Source organism: Nelumbo lutea, chromosome 8, assembly GCF_056320005.1.
Source record: "Nelumbo lutea isolate HS-2025 chromosome 8, American lotus-T2T, whole genome shotgun sequence".
Taxonomy (NCBI): Eukaryota; Viridiplantae; Streptophyta; class Magnoliopsida; order Proteales; family Nelumbonaceae; genus Nelumbo; species Nelumbo lutea.
The window spans coordinates 46448059-46468609 of NC_142691.1; the positions used below are offsets into that span (position 1 = coordinate 46448059).

General features: G+C 39.0%; 1 protein-coding gene and 1 pseudogene across 1 annotated transcript in view; one reads left to right on the forward strand and one right to left on the reverse strand.

The window, feature by feature from the left end:
- Window positions 1-3542: 3542 nt before the first annotated feature.
- Window positions 3543-20551, reverse strand: part of LOC148843992 (glycosyltransferase BC10-like) — a 33196-nt gene continuing 16187 nt past the window's right edge. Inside the window, exon 3 of the mRNA XM_088959875.1 lies at window positions 3543-4532. Coding sequence (XP_088816001.1) covers window positions 3891-4532 — 642 coding nt within the window. The 3' untranslated portion in view covers window positions 3543-3890. The remainder of the gene's footprint in view (window positions 4533-20551) is intronic.
- LOC148843993 (uncharacterized) lies at window positions 15850-20403 on the forward strand (annotated as a pseudogene).

Sequence of the window (20551 nt, forward strand, 5' to 3'; positions counted from 1 at the left end):
TTTTGCTTTTTTATTGATTCGTCCATCTCATAAATTTTTTATTGATTTATATAATTGAGAACAATGAAGATATGAGAATCTACCAAAGTACAAGACAAATAATGCCTTAAAGAAAAATGGGTGTGCTGTCTTGATTGAATTTGAAAGGATTCCTTCAATCAAAATGACTAAAAGCAAGAGTTCTTTCATGCATGGACAGTAACCTTTTAGCTTCCATTCTATATATTTGGCAGTGTCCCATAAACCCTTCATTCCTTTTTTTGGATAAACATCCATTAACAATTTGAACACAATAAGATCTGAGTCAACATGCACTAAAAAAACAGCCTGATATAAGCCGGAGAAGGAGGAATCAATTTTCTATCCTGCTTGCTAGATTTCCACATTTGGGTGGCCTTTGAATGAATTTGGGCTTATTAGCTATTATTTTACTCATGCTTCTTTTGAGGCTTAAAAGCTTGTGGGTCCCAAGCTTACTCTTCAAATGGGTTCTGAATTAAAATATAAAAACCCTCAGAATCTTCTTTTTGTCTTTTTTTTTTTTTTTGTCAAAGAATAAAGAGAGATAGCTAGAGATGTGAAAATCATCATAACCCAAGTTCAGACAAGGCAGGGTTCTATTGTGGTTATACCCTATGAGACTGAACTTTATCATCAAATCATCCCTCCCCTCTTCCACTGGGGAGAGGGATAGGGAGGTGAAAAATTTAGTAGTTCAGTCCACTCTTAGGGTGGAGTAGAGATTTTTAGGGGTGGATTGAATCCTGTCCGTGGATTGATGCTAAATTTATGAATAAGATGTGATTTATAAGATAGACTACTAATAGATTAAGAAGGGGCTGCAATTCAGATTTCTGAGCTAGATTGCAGTCCACTTATCCCAAAAATTTAAGAGGATAATTAACAAAAGCCTTGTCATGATTGTAGACCAAAGGGAGAGTTGAGTGTTTCAGACGTAAAGCAAGGTATATATTGCTTTGTTTGTGCGGTCTATCTGGAATGTCTGCTAGCCTAACGTTAGCCCAAGAAGATATATAAAGATAAAGAGATAAAATAGTAATTTGAGAAATGCATGCGCTTTAATATACTGAATTGGACGGTCGAGAAGTCACTTTTTTTAGAACCCTTTAGAAGAAAAAAACTGAAAATCAGATGGTCAGAAACAATTTAATTTTGCTGACTTTTGCTGTACTAAAATCCTTAAATCTTGTTCAATGCAAGGTTCAAAATATCGATACGCTCGATACACCGATATGAGTGTATTGGGCAAATCGATACAGCTTTTGGTGTTCTTTTTTCTTTTTCACAACTGGTTCAGGGGAGTCAGTTTAGGCCTCCTCCACACTTTGAATCGGTCAGACCCCCGATACACCCACTGTAGAGCGTATCGGAGGGGTCCAGAAATGATACGTATCGGTCGATACGGGCCAATACATGTCAAAGGAGTAAAGTATTTATCATTAAAATATCATGTGTTGATATCTTATTGTGGTTATTGGCCTTAAATTTAGTGTTATTGATGTATTTATGGAATCTGCATGTATTTATCTTGTATATCCAAACGTTTCTAATGATAAATATGTGTCGATATGTGTCGAACAGTATTTTAATGATAAATATGAAGAAATGTTTAGCAGAATGTATAGATATCATAAAATTTTATTGATAATCCATTAATCAAGAGGCCAAGACTCAAATTATATAAACTTTTGGAAATTAATACATGGACAAAGCCATTATTATGTTATATTCTATTTTAAGTCCAAGACAAAAACATATTTTTAATTACTATATCAATTACTTTTATTTTATTTTTTTACTTTTTAACGTTAACAACAAGGTCAACTAAATATTAAATTTACAAGTGTTTGGTAAATAATACTTTTTGTTGTTTTAAACAATAAATATAACTGTAAATTAAAATATCAATTAATAATTTATAAAATTATATAAACTTAACTTAAAATATATCAAAGCTATTAAAATTTCTAAGATACATATCTTGTACAAATTCATATTTTTTAATTAATAAAATAATTATTCCATTATTAACATCTTTATTTCTAAAAATTTTATAAAATAAAACTTCATTTTTCATATAAAATGTAGATTAATGGATTTGATAGATTCTATTTAATATTACATCCTTGAATATTTTTGTAATCAAAATTTTATTTTTGTAAATAATAAATATGTTATTATTTAGTGTAAATTAAAATATTAATTAATAATTTATAAAAATATATAAAAATTTTCAGATACATATCATATGAAAATTTATAAATTTTAAGTCTATTGTTAATATTTTTATTTGTAAAAATTTATTGAGAGTAAAACTCAAATTTTGATAGAAATGTAAATTTGATGGATTATTTATTCCATTAACATTTATAAAATACTAATTTTTAATATTATTCCTTTTAATTTTATATTAGAGTAGTTGAACATAAATAAATGGTATTTGTTTGGATTATATGCTAACAATAAAATTAACAAAATTTATTTTATTTCATTTATTATTAGAAGTTGTGAGGTGACTTAATGGGTCGACGCTTTAGGTGTTAAGTGACTTCGGTTTGAATCACCCTAATTCTACAATTAATGGTTCTAAGATCTGCAGATAAATTCAGATCTACTGCCAGCAAAGAGATCATATCAGCGCCCCACCCCCCTCCCTAATCTATTTATTGGGCAGTGTCGGCTGCCTGCTACAGTGCAGACAGCACGACAAACCGGTGCCATACCAGCCTGGCCCGGCCCACATCACACTCCAAGAGTGATCATTAGCCCAATTTAAGGAGGTGTTTAGTATTATGATTGTTTCTAAGTAGAGACAGTGCCAGATACGGTTTAGAGTTCAATGGTGAATTTTCTGTTTGGTTGGAGTCTAGCTTGAGCCAAGATGATTATAAACCACTTTGTATAGAAATCAATATCAGGTGGTGTTTGAAGAAATGCCTAAGTGTTTTTCTCTGCTATGGGAATTGAGAGTAAAGTCTCAGTACCAAGGTCATTCAAACCCATTCCCTTTTGGGAGACCGGCTTCCGTCAGGGCAAGTCCATGCCCACACCGTTCCAACCGTCTTTTGCAATTTTGCATTGGGAATATCTCCCCATGAAATAAAGTACATAAACAGGGAGATATTTTCGATGCAAGGCTGTAAAGGCTGCTCGAACAGACTTTGCCCTGACCAAAGCCAAATACCCCTTTTTTTGATAGGCTGAATCATGGAAAACTTTCTCATTCTACCAATCTCTAAGCCTGTTCAAAGTTCTAGTTGAGCTTCACTAGACATTTTAAAGCCCGGTTTGGTTCAAACATATTAATGGGCTGACGATCCAGTGGCTGAGATGGTGAGTCGGCATCCCTCCAAATATGGAGGCACGGGATCAAGCCCTTGTTACTGCAGGCTCTCCCCCGTAAGAAGGTTAATGGATATCAGGTGTATCCTACTCTGTCTCCACGCCTTAACTGTTAATTAACCTGTAATGTGTAAAATGAAAGTAACACCAGAGAAGTGTAAATTTGAGGAAGAGGGAAGTAAAAAATTCTTGAATGTTTTTTTTTTATGTATTTCAAATGTGAACTGTTGAACATATATGTACATCAGTACAAGAACCAGAGATAAATATTGTCGGATTCAGGTTGCCAATAATCTTAACCTGAGCCCGAATGAAGGGGTAGAAACTATAAATCCTATTTCAATCCATCATACAATCGGATTGTTTCAGACAGATAGTTGACCCGACTTCAATCACACTCTTAGCTTCTATAAGATCAGTTGCAAACTCTACCAAAATTTTGAAAAGCATGATGAAACCCTGCCTAAAAGATGAAAAAAAAGAAAAGAAAAGAAAATAAAGAACAAGGAAATACACAAGTCAAAATTTCAAAATCTCAACACTGTTGAGGTCAGATTGAGCAGGGGTTCCAATGCACTAGGAGCAAACTTCCTTGCAAAGAGGTAACAAACAAGTGTCTGCTCTGAATTATATGAACACGTGGTCCCGTTATTTTTTATAGACTGTATAAATCCTTCTGTAATATCCTCCTTCCCAAAGGTCGCTGGATGTGGACCCCCTCTTGACCAATCAACCCAAGTCACACTCCGGTTTGCATTCATGGATCCATAGAACATGTTCAGGAAAGTAGGCAGGTAATGCTCATCAGGGTAGCAGGAAGGCTTACAATATTTCCTGAAGAGGGAGTAATACTTGTCATCTGCAACTATATTCACAGCCAAAGTACGGTTGAGTTCGAACCACTGTGACCCTTTCCGCCATTGGAAGAGCTTAATGTCTGGTAGCATTTTGCGGCTGTAACGACCACGCCCATAACGGCTTGGATCATCATAGGAGTCAACAAAGCTATAGGCTGAATTAATCAAGTATTTGTAAACAGTGAGGAAGTCGTAGACTGGTATGCAACTCTCAGAGAGTAGAACAAACCGCTCATTTGAGAAGTCAAGCAAGGCATTAGCTAGAAGTCGTCTCTCTCCATCTGAAAGTGTTACTGATCCCCATTGAACATCCTGGCACAGAACAGAAAGATAAGAACCAGAATGTCACAGTTGCAATTGATAAAGAATTTTAACAGAGGAAATTCGGGAAAGGAAACAAAATGAACCAAAAGAGAACATGGAAAAAAGATGATAAAAAATTAAAAATTGAAAAAATTACACAAAGTACAAGAAAAGGAGAAATAGAGAAACATATTTCAATTGATTCATCTGACTTGTGAGTAGATCTCCTCAGTTAGACCAATGATACACTCTTCTTTAAATTCTAAAAGCTGCATCCTTTCTATCCTCTAGATTTTCCTGGGGATTCGGGGGTTATGAGTACATATAAATTTTTTTGGGCATTCTTATGTTTAACAATTATTTGGCAGCAAGTGTCTGGGATGAATATTATTTTGGAAGAGGTAAGTAAAGATCATTCATTTTGTGGTTTGGAATACTCAAAAGGCAATGCTAGCATTTTCTACATTTACAAGAGGAAACAAGAAAAGAGCAAAAACGAGTCAAATGCCAGGGAGGTCAACCATCAAAGCAATCTTTCTATTTAGATGATTGATAGAGAAGTTTAGAGAGAATGATAGAGATCTTCGTATGGTGTTCATTGATCTAAAAAAGCATATTGATATAGTCCCTAAAAAGATAGTGATAGTGGGTTTTGGAAAAGAAATGAGTTCCGAATACACCAATGTTGTATAGAGGAAAATGTCAAGCAGTCAAGAAACAACGTGTCCAACAAATAAGTGTGACAGAAATATGAATGTTGAGGAAGAGTGGGAAAACCAGAAAAGAACGGAATAAAAAATGAATTTCCTTTGAGGATCCTAAGAGTGGATCCAATAAGTGAAGAAAATGAGGGCAAGTATACTAAGATGGTTTAGGCACATGAAGAGAAGACCATCTACAGCACCTGTAAAAAGAAGTGATCAGTTACAATTTGACAGGGCTAGATTAAAAGAGCTAGGGGCACACCAAAAAGGAGTGGATTGTAGTGAAAATTGAATTTAGGGCTCATAGTTTAGCAATGAATTTGGCATTGAATGGAATGGAATAGTGGCACAGCTTTCATGTAGCCAAGCCAATATAGTTGCAACAAGGCTTAGATGATGTAATGATGACAAGAGATATATGCGACCACTTTAGTGTGATCATTCATGTAAGAGTGCAAATATGGGTACCCAAAAGAAACATTCTTAGTTGATATTCAAAACTGTGAGGTTGAGCATGAGCTCTTCAAGAAAAGGAGTATGATGAAACAATCAAAAGGAAGGAGGGAGGAAAGGATTTCTGCTGTAAATCAATACACCCATGTAAGCCAGAAGAAAACAAGAAAGAGATCATAGTGAAGGGGTAGCCTGTGTCATGTTGATATCATAGTAGAATGTTGTCTTGAGCAATGGAAGGAGGCCTTATGGCAGGCTTTAGCAGTAAGGAAAATGGCCAATCCACAGCCTTATTACAGTTTATAGACAATTCTACCTTATCCTCAAGGGCAAGACAGGAAGATATGATACTTCTGAGATGCCCGCACATTTGTTTTGAAGCCATTTCAGGTCTAAAAATAAATCTGACAAAAAGCAAGCTAATTCCAGCAGGAGATCTTGCAAAATAATTAGCAGCTACACTGGGTTGTGGAAGTAGTTCCCTCCCAACTTTGTGGGGCTTCCCTTGGGAGCCAAATATCAATCCAAAGACATTTAAGATCCAGTTATTGCTAGACAGTGTATGCCCTTAGCTCCAATTAACATGATGTACATTATGAAATTTATTGTAAATGAATAAACTACATATTTGATTCATGTTATTATGGTGTGTTTCTGTGTAATACCCTTAAACTGGACATATATGAGACTCGTGTTAGTTTAGAATCTTCACAGCCGTTGGATAGATCTGGGGAGATTTATCCTGCCAAGGCTGACACTGATGTGCCATCAAGTTGGTTGGGGTAGCTTGTCTCAGCTGCCAGGGTGAGACCTAAGGTACATGGAGTGTGGGTTTTCTTGATACCCTGAACCGGACCAAAATTCCAGTATTGCCCTGGACCTTGGAGATAGATGGGCAAAACTGGAATATTACGCCTGACCCCTAGACTCAATTATGGTACTGCACTAGGTGTCGGATTGGGCCGCCTTTGATATGCCAATCAATGAGATCCTTAGAGGGGGTCAAAACCTGGGTATGTTGGGACATCCAAGAATTCATCTGAGTGGGTGATCATAGTAACAGGATTAGCCCCTTTGTCGGACAAAGTGAATGATCAGGGATTCACTCTCTCTTATGGAAACCTAAACTGCCGGCAGTTGATTTCAACCTTTGAAATTTGTTTTTGCAAAATATATTTATATAGAGATATACATATATATATTATGGTTTCAAAATGTTTGCAAAAAGCTTTTAATTCCCAAGATCTATGTGAGTAGAGAGTGCAGCACTGCACCTTGCAGCCGAGGGAGTACAACATCTGCCCACGGTCCTTGGGCCTTCATAAGATGGCTGGACCCAATGACCATTTAGTGTAAATGTTGGGCACATTAAGATCCCATAGTGATGGACTCAGGGGTTCACGGTATTCGGCAGTGAATTCGGCCAAGCCTTGTAACAGAGGCTAGGTTGAACCCATGTGGCTGATGTGTAAATCATTGATAGGGTCCCACGTCATACAAAGAGAGCCAAGCTAGCCAACATTAAAGAGGAAGTGAGCCTGAAAGCTTAATGGGCCTAAAAGGCCATTTCGAACTGGGTTAATTAGATTAATTAAATAGGGGTGGATCTGGGATTTAGATCAGTAGATAAGATAAGGGATTATCCTTATCCACTTAAAGAGTCCAGATTCAAATTAAAATTTGGATCAAAGGAACTCCTAATTTGATTAGGAAGGCTGATCTTTATCTGCAGATAAGATAAGGGATTATCCTTATTACTTAAAGAGTCTAGATCCAAATAAAAGATTTGGATTAAGAAACTCCTAATGGGATTAGGAAATTTTCTCTTTAAGGCTATAAATAAGAGAGTAGGGCGAACCTCCAAAGACACATTCACTGAATACAGAGAGAAGACAACACAGTTAGATTGCTCTTGCCTTCTGCTCTTTTTCTTCTTGCTCTTCCAAGAATCAGCTAGTTCATGACCATTGTCTTAAGATGATGAGGTACATCAATGAACTGGAGTCTCTTGGATCTAGGCTAGATCATGTCACTAAAGCTGATGCCATCCTGAACTCTTTGCCTCCTTCCTTCAATCAGTTCATAATGAATTACAATATGAACAAGCTAAATGTTAGCCTTCAGAAACTCAGCAATATGTTACAGAAGGTCGAAGAACTGATAAAAAAGGATGAGCCCATTGCCATGCTTGTTGAAGGTGGCAAATCGGGCAAGAAGAAGAGGATGGCAAAGAAGAAACCTTAGAAGAAAACTAACAAGCCTAAAAAGCAGAGGAAGGACAAGGCATCCGATGCTTGTCACTTCTGCAAACAGGCCAACCACTGGAAGAGAAACTGCCCTCAGTACCTGGAGACCAAGAAACAAGGTAATTTCGAATCCTTTGTCATAGAAACCAATATGTTGGTGACTTCTGTTTCCTGGTGTATTGACTCCGGGACTTCTACTCATGCATATAACACATTGCAGGGGTTCAAGATAAGCAGAAGACTGAGTGACGGTGAAGTGATTCTTTACTTGGGGACTTCTACAAGCATTGTAGCTACATCCATAGGAACTGTAGAATTGTATTTCAGAGAAGGAATAATTACATTAAAAGATTGTCTTTATGTACCCAATTTGAGAAATTTAATTTCTGTTTGAAAACTGTGTGTGGATGGTTATTGTGTTCTCTTTAGTAATGTGGTTAATATCGAAAGGAATAATAAATTCCTCGCATATGGAGATCTTGAGAATGGTTTTTATGTTCTCCATCCTTCTTTGGAAACAAATATAACCAAAACTACGTTGGATAATAACCCCAAGAAAAGAACCCGTGATACAGTTAATCCCACGTGCCTATGGCATTACCGACTTGGCCACATTAACATAGATCATATCACAAGGTTGGTAAAGGATGGTCCTTTGGATTTTCTAACTGTAGAAGATCTTCCAACCTGTGAACCTTGCCTTCAGGGCAAGATGACGAAACGGCCATTTAATGGTAAGCCTGAAAGATCTACAGGCAAACTTGACCTTATATTTACTGATGTATGTGGTCCCCTAAATGTTAGGACACGTAACTAGCACGTTTATTTTATAACATTTACCAATGGTCACTCTCGGTATGGAAACGTGTACATAATGAGACACAAGTCTGAATCCTTTGAAAAGTTCAAAGAGTTCAGGCAAGAGGTCGAGAAACAGTTGAGGAGACACATTAATGCCCTTTGATCAGATCGAGGAGGCGAATATCTCTGTGACGAATTCAGGGACTACTTAAAGGAAAATGGGATAGTATTACAACTAACTCCTCCTGCTACACCACAGTTAAACGGTGTGTCAGAAAGGAAGAACCGGACTTTATTGGATATGGTCTGATCACTTCTCGTACACTCGGAATTACCCACATCCTTTTGGGGTTACACATTAGAGACTACGATATACGTGCTGAACTGGGTTCCAACCAAATCCGTTCTGAAGACTCCCTATGAGCCTTGGACCAGTAAGAAACCAAGAATAAGACACTTGAAGATTTGGGATTGTCCGGCACATGTTAAAAGAACAAGTGCTGACAAATTGGAATCTAAAACCATTCGTTGCCTATTTGTAGGTTACCCAAAAGGCTCTGTAGGGTATTTATTCTATGACTCAGAAGAACAAAAAGTGTTTTGTAGTCAAAATGCCAATTTCTTGGAGGAAGATTACATCCTGAACAATCATCATTAGGAAGTTGTTCTTGATGAGGAGAGCTCAAGAGTAGTGGGAGATGTCCCACAAGCTCCAGTTAAAAACCAACTTAGGAGATCTACCTGGGAATCCAGGCCTCTAGTTCGTTACGGCTATGACCAATAAAGTTACTTGGTGGAAGCCACGACCAGTGAGGAGGATCCCGTGACTTATATGGAAGCTATGTTCGATATAGATTCCTTGAAGTGGGTAGATGCCATGAGAGTTGAGATGGACTCAATGGAGACCAATGGAGTCTGGACTCTAATAGATCCGCCCCCTAGGGTAAAAGCAATTGGTTGCAAATAGATCTATAAGAGGAAGAAGGGCCCCGATGGTAAGGTTGAGACCTACAAGGCTTGTCTTGTGGCGAAAGGGTACACTCAGAAAGAAGGAATCGATTATGAGGAAACCTTTTCACCCGTGGCCATGCTTAAATCCATTAGGATCCTGCTAGCTGTAGCAGCATATCAAAATCACGTTCCTAAATGAAGATCTTACTGAAGATATCTATATTCAGCAATCGCAAGGTTTTATAGCTACAGGTAAGGAACACATGGTATGTAAACTTAATCGATCCATATATGGACTTAAGCAAGCTTCTAGGAGTTGGAACATCTGGTTTGAGTCTACTGTCAAACAATTTGACTTTAAGCAGAATCTGGATGAGCCCTGTGCTTATAGGAAGACCAATGGGGATAAGGTTACGTTCTTAGTTCTGTATGTAGACGACATTCTAGTCATTGGGAATGATGTAGGAATGTTGACTACGGTGAAAGCATGACTTTCATAGCAATTCTCCATGAAAGATCTTGGAGAAGCCTCTTATATCTTGGGACTTCGATTTTATAGAGATAGATCGAAGAGGAATAACAGGATTATCCCAATTTACTTATATTGATAAAATAGTCAAGAGATAAAGTATGGAGAACTCCAAGAAAGGAAATGTTCCTTTCAGGCATGGAGTCACTCTCTCCAAGGGTATGACTCCCAAGACACCTGAAGAGATTGACGGCATGAAGGAAGTTCCCTATGCCTTTGTTGTAGGGAGCATCATGTATGCAATGTTGTGCACTCGGTCAGACATTGCTTAGGCCGTGAGTGTGGTAAGTAGAGATACCAGTCAAACCCAAGACAAGAGCATTGGACCGCTGTGAAAAACATACAGAAATGCCTACGAAGGACAAAAGAGTTTTGTCTAGTATTCGATGGTAGTTCACTACAGATCCTTGGGTATACTGATGTCGACTTCCAGTCAGACCCAGATGATAGAAAGTTTACATCTGGTTACATCTTTACGATAGGAGCTGTTAGACAGTGTATGCCCTTAGCTCCTATCAACATGATGTGCATTATGACATTTATTGTAAATGAATAAACTACATATTTGATTCATGTTATTATGGTGTGTTTCTATGTAATACCCTTAAACTGGACACATATGAGACTCGTGATAGTTTAGAATCTTCACAGTCGTTGGATAGATCTGGGGAGATTTATCCTGCCAAGGCTAACACTGATGTGCCACCAAGTTGGTTGGGGTAGCTTGTCTTAGCTACTAGGGTGAGACCTGAGGTACATGCAGTGTGGGTTTTCTTGATACCCTGAACCGGACCAAAATTCCAGTATTGCCCTGGACCTTAGAGATAGATGGGCAAAACTGGAATATTACACCTGACCCCTAGACTCGATTATGGTACAGGTGTTGGATTGGGTTGTCTTTGATATGCCAATCAGTGAGATCCTTAGAGGGGGTCAAAACCTGGGTATACTGGGACAGTCCGAGAATTCATCTGAGTGGGTGATCATAGTGATAGGATTAGTCCCTTTGTCAGACAAAGTGAATGATCGAGGATGCACTCTCTCTGATGTAAACCTAAACTGTCGGTAGTTGATTTCAACCGTTGGAATTTGTTTTTGCAAAATATATTTATATAGAGATATACATATATATATTATGGTTTCAAAATGTTTGCAAAAAGATTTTAATTCCTGGGATCCATGTGAGTAGAGAGTGCAGCACTGCACCTTGCAGCCGAGGGAGAGGTCCTCTCTTGTCGGGCAGTGTTTGATCATTATGGGCTGAGAGGTTAAGTGTAAGACCATTGAGGATTATACCTGATGGGCTAATCTAGCATCTGCCCACAGTCCTTGGGCCTTCATAAGATGGCTGGACCCAAGGACTATTTAGTGTAAATGTTGGGCCCATTAAGAGCCCATAGTAATGGACTCAGGGGTTTTCTGTATTCGGCAATGAATTCGGCCAGGCCTTGTAACAGAGGTTAGGTTGAACCCATGTGGCTGATGTGTAGATCAATGATAGGGTCCCACACCATACAAAGAGAGCCAAGCTAGCCAGCATTAAAGAGGAAGTGAGCGTGAAAGCTTAATGGGCCTAAAAGCCCATTTCGAACTGGGTTAATTAGATTAATTAAATAGGGGCGGATCTGGGATTTGGATTAGTAGATAAGATAAGAGATTATCCTTATCCACTTAACGAGTCCAAATCCAAATAAAGATTTGGATCAAAGGAATTCCTAATTTGATTAGGAAGGCTGATCTTTATCTACAGATAAGGGATTATCCTTATCACTTAAAGAGTCCAGATCCAAATAAAAGATTTGGATTAGGAAACTCCTAATGGGATTAGGAAACTTTCTCTTTTAAGGATATACATAAGAGAGCAGGGCGAACCTCCAAAGACACATTCACTGAATACAGAGAGAAGACAACACAGTTAGACTGCTCTTGCCTTCTGCCCTTTTTCTTCCTGCTCTTGCCGCCCCACCCTGTTCAATCTCTAGTTCTTGGATTGGATCAAGATTCGATCTTGATATTGTTTTTTGCCAGAAGAAACAATTTAGAAGTTGTGCTCACTGTCCCATTTGATTCTTGCTGAAGAATCACTAGTTCTTGGTGAAGAATTACCCGCTGATACTACCTCATCTTAAGCTGTGTCATCTTCAGTGGAGAGAGGATTTGGTATACTCTTTGGGCGTGAACACCTATGTTGGGAGGAGCATTCTTGCATGGATTCCGTATCAGGTATATCTCTCCCTTGATTTGGTTTCAGATTTGGTCTGGTTTGGTTACGAGAACGAACCTTGAAAATGCAGTTTTCTAAATTGGGAATAGGATTCCCGGATGGGAGTAAAGAAATTTTTGAAATTTTGCCCAACCTTCCTACAGGGTTCGGCCATCCATATGATGGATCTCCCATCCCTTCAATGCAAACATCCAACTTCTCCATATTTCCCCAAAACTTCCTCTAGAAAATCACATTCCACATGATCATACGGCTTCTCCAAATGAATTTTACAAATAACCCCTCCCTTCCCACTTCTAATTCTTGCATTCAAGCATTCAATTTCTATCAAAACCCCATATAAAGTTTGCCTCCCTTGAACAAATGCCATTTGCATAGGACCCATAACCAAATGCAACACCATTTTCAGCCTTGCTGATAAAACCTTAGCCAAAATTTTATATGGACTAGAAATCATATTTATAGGTCCAAAGTCAAAGTCCTTCACCCTAACAACTCCATTTGTATCAATCTTCGGAATTAGAGATATGAAAGTTTGCTATTTTATTTTATTTTCTTTTCCACCCACAACACCGTAATTATTTCCACCATGTCTTCTTTTAACCATATTCCAACACATCTTAAAGAACAAAATATAGAATCCATCCGGCTTGGGTGCCTTATCCCCTTTTATATTCTTGATTGTGCTCCAGACTTCATCCTCCACAAATTCTTTGTCCAATGTGGAGATTTTTTATGTATCCTATTATAATAGTCTTTGTTGTATTGTATCTTATTCTTTTATTTTTTTTCTCTCTTTTATCCCTATAAGGGCTTTCTTGTAATTGTACATATTCTAATATATAAAAGGATCTTTGGGGGTGGGGTTGAATCATTCGTTGACACCCCTGAATTCTTGTGCCCCCTTTCTTGTTTGAACTGGTAGAATAACATCCAACCACCCCTTGAAACCCTCCTCCCACCATACAAACTCCAAGCCCCCCAAATGACAACTTCTAGGTAGTGCCTTGTATAGATCCACATAAAATTTGCATACTTCCTCTACTACACCCTGTTGGCCATCTATAATTCTCTCCCCTTACTCCAACCTTAGAATAGTATTTCTTCTTCTTCTTCTTCTTCTTCTTCTTCTTCTTCTTCTTCTTCTTCTAACTATAGCCTGAAAAAATGTAGTACTTTTATCCCCATCATTCAACCACCACACCCTAGACTTTTGCCTCCAAGAATTCTCCTCAAAATGAACCAACTTTTTCAACTCCTCTCTTAAAACCTCCCTTTCTACCCTACCTTCTCTAGATTGATTTCCTCTTCCAACCTGTCCAACTTTTCCATCTTCCCTAAAAATTCCTTCTTTCTCGCACCAACATTCCCAAACACCAATTTACTCCATCCCTTCAGGTCTTCCTTCAACTTCTGCGACTTCCTTATCATGATAAGTCCAGCTGGTCCCTGAAACTGATAAGTGTTCCATCTCTGATTGGCAGAAGGGTGTCAGATTGCTATTTTGGAGAACTCCTATTTTGGAAGTGGATATGGAGAACTCCTATTTTGGACAGAATCCAAATGATTGGCAGAATTATTCATAAAGGAATGACAATTGACAACAGATGCTGCCTTTGCAATAAGGAGGAAGAATCCTCTGACCATATTATCTTGCACTGCCCTTTAGCTTTCAGAATATGGATGCATTTCTCATAGGTTTCAGTAGAGCTTGGGTGATGCCAAGAAATCTTGTAGATCAAATCTCAACCTGGCCTCTGTCAGATCAAATATCACTTCCATTTATCTGAAATAAATAGGTCAGTAATCCCTCATTTAAGTGCAGACCTGCCAAAACCATCTCTGGCCGATGAGTCAGCCAAAGCATTAGCAGATCTGTGAACCCACCTAAATGGACTGATCAGGTTAGATGATAGTGCTTTAGCCTCTAAAATATCTGAATTACCAGGGGCCTTTATCCCTTGAAGACATCCAGCTATTGACCACTAAACAGTCTCCTTCTAATGGCTACATTGCGGTAAGATGGAAAACCAAATTTGAGATGCACAAATCTCAACCCTAAGTGAATTTCCATCACCCACTAGGCCTGAAAACTGAGCAGCATAATTCCATGGTTTCTAATGGTACCTCCTAACATGAAGGGTGTCAGATTGCTTAAAGGACATCCATCAAAGCTAAGTTTTTCAAACTCTATGCTGCAAAACTGGCCATAGCCTGCCATTTTTGCACCATGGAATCCATTCAGATATCCCTAAATTCCTAGATCCAGTATGCCACTGCTATTGCAATTAGGTCAATTATGATCTCTACCTCTTGAGGTTTGTTTCTAAATGTGATTTTCTTTTCATTGTGCATGTCCACATGATCATCCCTCTTTTAGTGAGAAGAAGAAGGGAGCTAGACTTGAATAAGTATTTCATGTCCAAGGGAGGAAACCAAAAAGCATTAAGAAGAGAGATAAATTGGTTCCTTGTAGCTGATTTATATGAACAATTAAAAAAATAAGTGGTTGACATTCTCACCATCATTAATAGAAACACCAAGTTTTCCATCTTCTTTGGAGCATGCCACTTGTATTAGCTATTTACAAAACAACTTCCAAGCAAAAGGCTCTAATCTTTGGAGGGGTTGGGCCACCCAAAAAGATTTTATCCAGAAAAGATAGAAGCAACAGGAGGATACATCAAGACTTATGAGGAATGAAGAAGAAAAAAAATGTTCCAGGGGATCTTAGGTCCACACTCAAGAATCAAAACTAGCAGAGAAGGAAAACATCTCTAATACCGTCAACAAGTGAAATGACCTCATCAAATTCTTTGTATCCATTTCCTGTCCAAAAAGTCAACTGAAAGGGAGAAAAGTGGGCATGAACAGGAACATGCTTATTTTTATAAAGAGAGATGCCACAGTATTTGGGGAAAGCAAGGCAAAATGGTCTATCCCTACTAGAGGTCTTCCCAAAACTTTTTGCCCAACACCAGGGTAGATCAAATGAAGAAATGGATACCAAAGAGCTTCGGGGCTATTAAAGGAGAGAGAGAGAGCTAAGGTGGCCCTTGAAGGCACAATTGGAAGAAATCCTGTTTAAACTTTAAAGAATAGATTAGTTGGAGAAAAAAATCGAGGGAAAAATGGATTCAAGAAGATGATAGGATAGGAATACAAGATTTTTTCATGTTATGGCCAATGCCAGAAGGAAAAATAACTTCATTCCCAAGTTTGAGATAGGAGGTGAAGTCATCCCCATCTGGGAGAGATTGCACAGGCCTTTGTGGAGCATTATAAATCAAGCTTTAGAAGGCCTTTAGCCGAAATTCTATGGGTAGATGGTCTAGATTGGCCTAGTTTAACAGGAGATCAAACGGATTGGTTGGAAAGACCCTTTGATGAAGAGGAGGTGAGGAAAGTAGTATTCTCTATGGACAGAGCCAAAGCTCCAAGGCTAGATGGTTTCACCATGGCATTCTATCAAGACTATTGGGATGCGTTAAAAGATGACTTATTGGAGGATTTTAGTGAGCTTTTTGACAGGGGTGTAATCAATTTAGGATTCAACTCCACATTCATTGCTTTGATCCCTAAGAAAAGTGGAGCCAACCATCCCAAAGATTTCAGACCCATTAGCCTGGTGAACAGTTTGTATAAAATTTTAGCCAAAGTTCTATCCTTAAGAATTTTGGAAATACTCCCCTCTTTGGTGACTTTGAATCAAAGGACCTTTATAAAAAATAGGCTAATCATAAAGCAGATCTTGATTGCTAATAAGTGTGTTGAGGACTTTAGGAGACCTAGAAAGAAGGGTATAATTTGTAAATTGGACTTGGAAAAAGCCTACAATTTGGTTGATTGGTCTTTTCTAATTGAGATTTTGCGACATTGTGGGTTTGGGGAAAGATGGTGTAATTGGATTTGGGGGTGCCTAACTACTTGTCATTATTCAAATTTTGTTAATGGTACAGTAGTAGATTCCTTTCCAGCTAAAAGTTGAATTAGACAAGGAGATCCCCTTTCCCCTTTTCTTTTCACCCTTATACCAAATGTCATTAGTAGAATTGTGTTGAGGGCAGATTCAAGAGGGTTAGTATGAGAATGGAAAGTAGGAAGAGAAGGTGTTCCTATTACTCATTTACAATTTACAGATGATACTATCTTGTTTTTTGAGGGAGATGATTTAGATTGGATTAAGAATTTAAAGACCTCGGTGCAGCTTTTTGAAAGAATGTCAAATTTGAAAATAAATTTTTAAATAAGTTGTTTAGTTCAAATCAATATGGAGCAAGAGGTTCTGGCAAAGTGCACGAATATCTTAGGTTGTAGTGTTGTGTCTTGGCCACTAATATATCTTGGTTTACCATTAGGAGCAAACCCAAGGGACATAAGTTTTTGGAATCTAATATTAGAAAGATTCTCAGAAAGTTAGCAAGTTGGAGGAAAGGGTATTTGTCTCTAGGTGGTAGAATCACTTTGATTAGATCAACACTGTCTAATTTACTTGTCTATTACATGTCAATTTTCAAGATTCCAATAAGTGTTTGTAAGAAGATAGAGACATTTATGAGGGACTTTCTATGGAAGCCAAGGGAGGAAAAAAGAGATCATAGGATAAGTTGGGAGGTAGTGTGTAGAGATAGAAAAGCAGGGGGATTGGGTTTAGGGAATTTACAAAGAAGGAATATAGCATTGCTAGGGAAGTGGCTTTGGAGGTTGGCCCAAGATAGGGATAAGTTGTGGACTAAGGTGATTTTGAGCATTCATGGGCTCTTGGGCAATGATGGGATGCTGGTGTAATCTCTAGGGCAAACAGATCTTCCCCCTGGAAAGCTATTAGTGAAATTTTACCTATGTTTCTCCCCTTCATCAGGTATAATCTTTGCAATGGTCGTAACATAAAATTCTAGGAACATAATTGGTTGGGACCTCCCCTCTCTATTTACATTATCAAACCTGTGAAATAAGCCAATTTCTAAATTCATTGTTCAATCTCCTTCTTCAAATAATGGGATTAGTTGGGACTCGGGTCTTCGAAGGGGCATCAGAGATTCAGAAGTCCAGTGTGTGCTTAATCTTTTGCAATTGTTGGAGGGAGTTTTCCTTGGACCCTCTAGGGATATTAGCCGAATCTGGACTTGTACCTCATCTGGTTCCTTCTCTTGTGCATCCTTCTTCAAATCGTTGTTACAACCCTCAACAAGCTCTCTGCCTTCTTTTCTAGTGAAAGAGGTGTAGTGCAAACCTATCCCACCAAGGGTTGATGCTTTTTTTGGGAAGTTGCACAGGAAAGATTAATACCCTAGATTACTTCAAAGAAAGAGGCCAAGTTGGTGTTTATCCCCACATTAGTGTGTGCTCTGCAAGGCTGATGGTGAGAGTTACTTCCACCTCATTAATGTTTATCCCCTCATTAGTGTGTTTATCCCCCTGCTCTTTCATTACTTCTATTTGGGATTGGTATTTTTCTTTGTTTGGGTGTAGGTGGAATCCCCCTGTGGATGTACAAAGCATTTTGGCCACAAATACCTTTAATTGGCCAAAGAGGAGAGGGAGGCTGATGTCGGGATGTATAAGAACTGCCATTCTTTGGACAGTATGTGATGTGGACACGTTTATTGGGAAGAAGTATAGCCACCGGAAGCAGCAGTAATTGGGTGTTCTCAGTTCTCATCTTATCTAATTCCAGCTAGATACAGTTCTATCTTATCTATTCAGCATTCTTATCTTATCTGTTTTCAGTAGTAGGGAGTCTTATCTATTCAGTGTTCTTATCTTATCTATTCAGTAGTATAGATTAGTAGGGAATCTTCCTAGAAGTATGACTCTTATCTCTTGTAATCTCCTATTTAAGGAGCTGATAATATTCAATAAAGACATCGAAATTCTCAGTCAAGACAGAGTAGAGGAGAGTTGGTGATCTCTTGAACAAATCACCATTAAGGCGCCAAGATAGGTTCCTCAAGAAAAGGGAGGAACAAGGGAAAACAAGAGGTTTTCCCCATGGACCGACCCGTGACGAGATCCTATTCGCAGGCCCATAACAATTTAGTATCAGAGCAAGGCGTCATGGGTTACCTTGAGCAGTTGACGACTAGGGTTCATTAACTGGAGCTCAAGATCGTGAAAAACAGCACGGAGGTGCGCGAGATCAAGGACGACGTCCGAGAATTAAGGCGCTTGATGGAGTTGTACTTTTCCAGCAAGGAACTCGGAAGGGGCTGCAACCACAGCTGGCCACCGACCAGACATGGCAGAATCGTTCAGCGAGCAGTAGGTCATTGCCCTAGTGCAGGTTAGCAACACCCAGAATGTCCCGATTAAGTAAGAATCCGGTGCCGTCGAGGATTCCATCGACGAGAGTTCAAAGAAGAATAAGAGCAACTACTCCAAGGTTGTCATCGCTGACCTCAACGTCGACCCTCCCGAAAGCGACGGCGATGACTGTGCCTCCGTCGCTCCTCCTGATTCCACCAGGAGCATTAAGGAAGAAAATTGTGGGGAGAAAAGTACCTCAGTATGTAAAGACGTTGTAGTTGATGCCACAGAAGGAGAAGCTAAACGGTTAAATAAATTGGGGAAGTGTCGTTCAAGAATTAACAAGGGCAAATGTTCTCTTGAATGTGGGTCTGATACGGATGCCGATCAACACTGTCAAGGGGCTCCAGCATCCGGTGAGGAAAAAGTCAGCAGCCTTAAAACTGGTTTGGTTCATGTTGCAAGGAAGATGCCTAAAAATGCCCATGCACATTTTATACTTGGCCTAATGTATCAGAGGTTGGGTCAGCCACAGAAGGCAGTGCCAGCATATGAAAAGGCAGCAGAAATATTACTTCGGAGTGAGGAAGATGTTGACAGGCCTGAGTTACTTTCTGTGGTTCAAATTCATCATGCACAGTGCCTCCTGCTAGGAAGTACAATTGATCATTGTGCCGATAAAGAACTCACGCATGAAGAACTTGGAGAAATTATTTCCAAATTGAAGGAGTCAGTGTTGTCAGATATTAGACAAGCATCTGTCTAGAATACACTTGGTTTATTACTTATTAGAACCAGCTGTCTACAGAGTGCTATATCAGTTTTATCCTCTTTGTTGTCTATTGCTCCTGACCACTTGGACTCCCTTGAAAATCTTGGGATTGCTTATCTTCAAAGTGGTAGCTTGGAACTATCAATGAAATGTTTTCAAGATTTGATTCTAAAAGATCAAAACCATCCTGCCGCCCTAATCAATTACGCATCTCTTCTTTGGTGTAAATATGGTTCAGTTGTTGCAGGTGCTAGGGCAAGTGCTGGTGAAGGAGCTTGTATGCCTCATGTTGCGGCTGCAAATGTTGCAAAAGAGTGTTTGTTAGCTGTAGTCAGATCAGATCCTACGGCTACACATATCTGGGTGAATCTTGCTAATGCATACTATTTGGCTGGTGGTCATAGAAGTGCTGGAAAGTGCCTGGAGAAGGCAGCAAAACTGGAGCCTAATTGCATGTCAACTCGATATGCTGTTGCGCTTCATCGTATCAAGGATGCAGAAAGGTCTCAAGATCCCACTAAACAACTTTCATGGGTTGCGAATGAAATGGCTTCAATACTCAGAGAAGGGGACTCTGCAATAATTGAGCTTCGGATAGCATGGGCAGGACTTGCCATGGTTCACAAGGCTCAGCATGAAATTGCAGCAACGTTTGAAACTGGATATAATGATTTGACGGAAGTGAAAGAGCGAGCTTTGTACACACTAAAGCATGCAATAGAAGAGGATCCAGATGATGCAGTTCAGTGGCACCAGCTTGGCCTTCACAATCTTTGTACTCTACGGTTCAAGACATCTCAGAAGTACCTTAAGGCTGCAGTTGCCCATGGCAAAGAATGCAACTACGCATGGTCAAATCTTGGTATCTCACTGCAGCTGTTTGAGGATGAACCCTCTTCATTGGAACCCGATCCAGGGGGGCAAAATCATTCCACCTATCCTGGATTCCTTTGACTGAGTTTCAAGACACATATCCTGATTTTGAGCTTGAGGGCAAGCTCTTAGTCCAGGAGGGGAGTAATGATGTGGGCGCGTTTATTGGGAAGAAGTATAGCCGCCGACAGTAGTAGTAATTGGGTGTTCTCAGTTCTCATCTTATCTA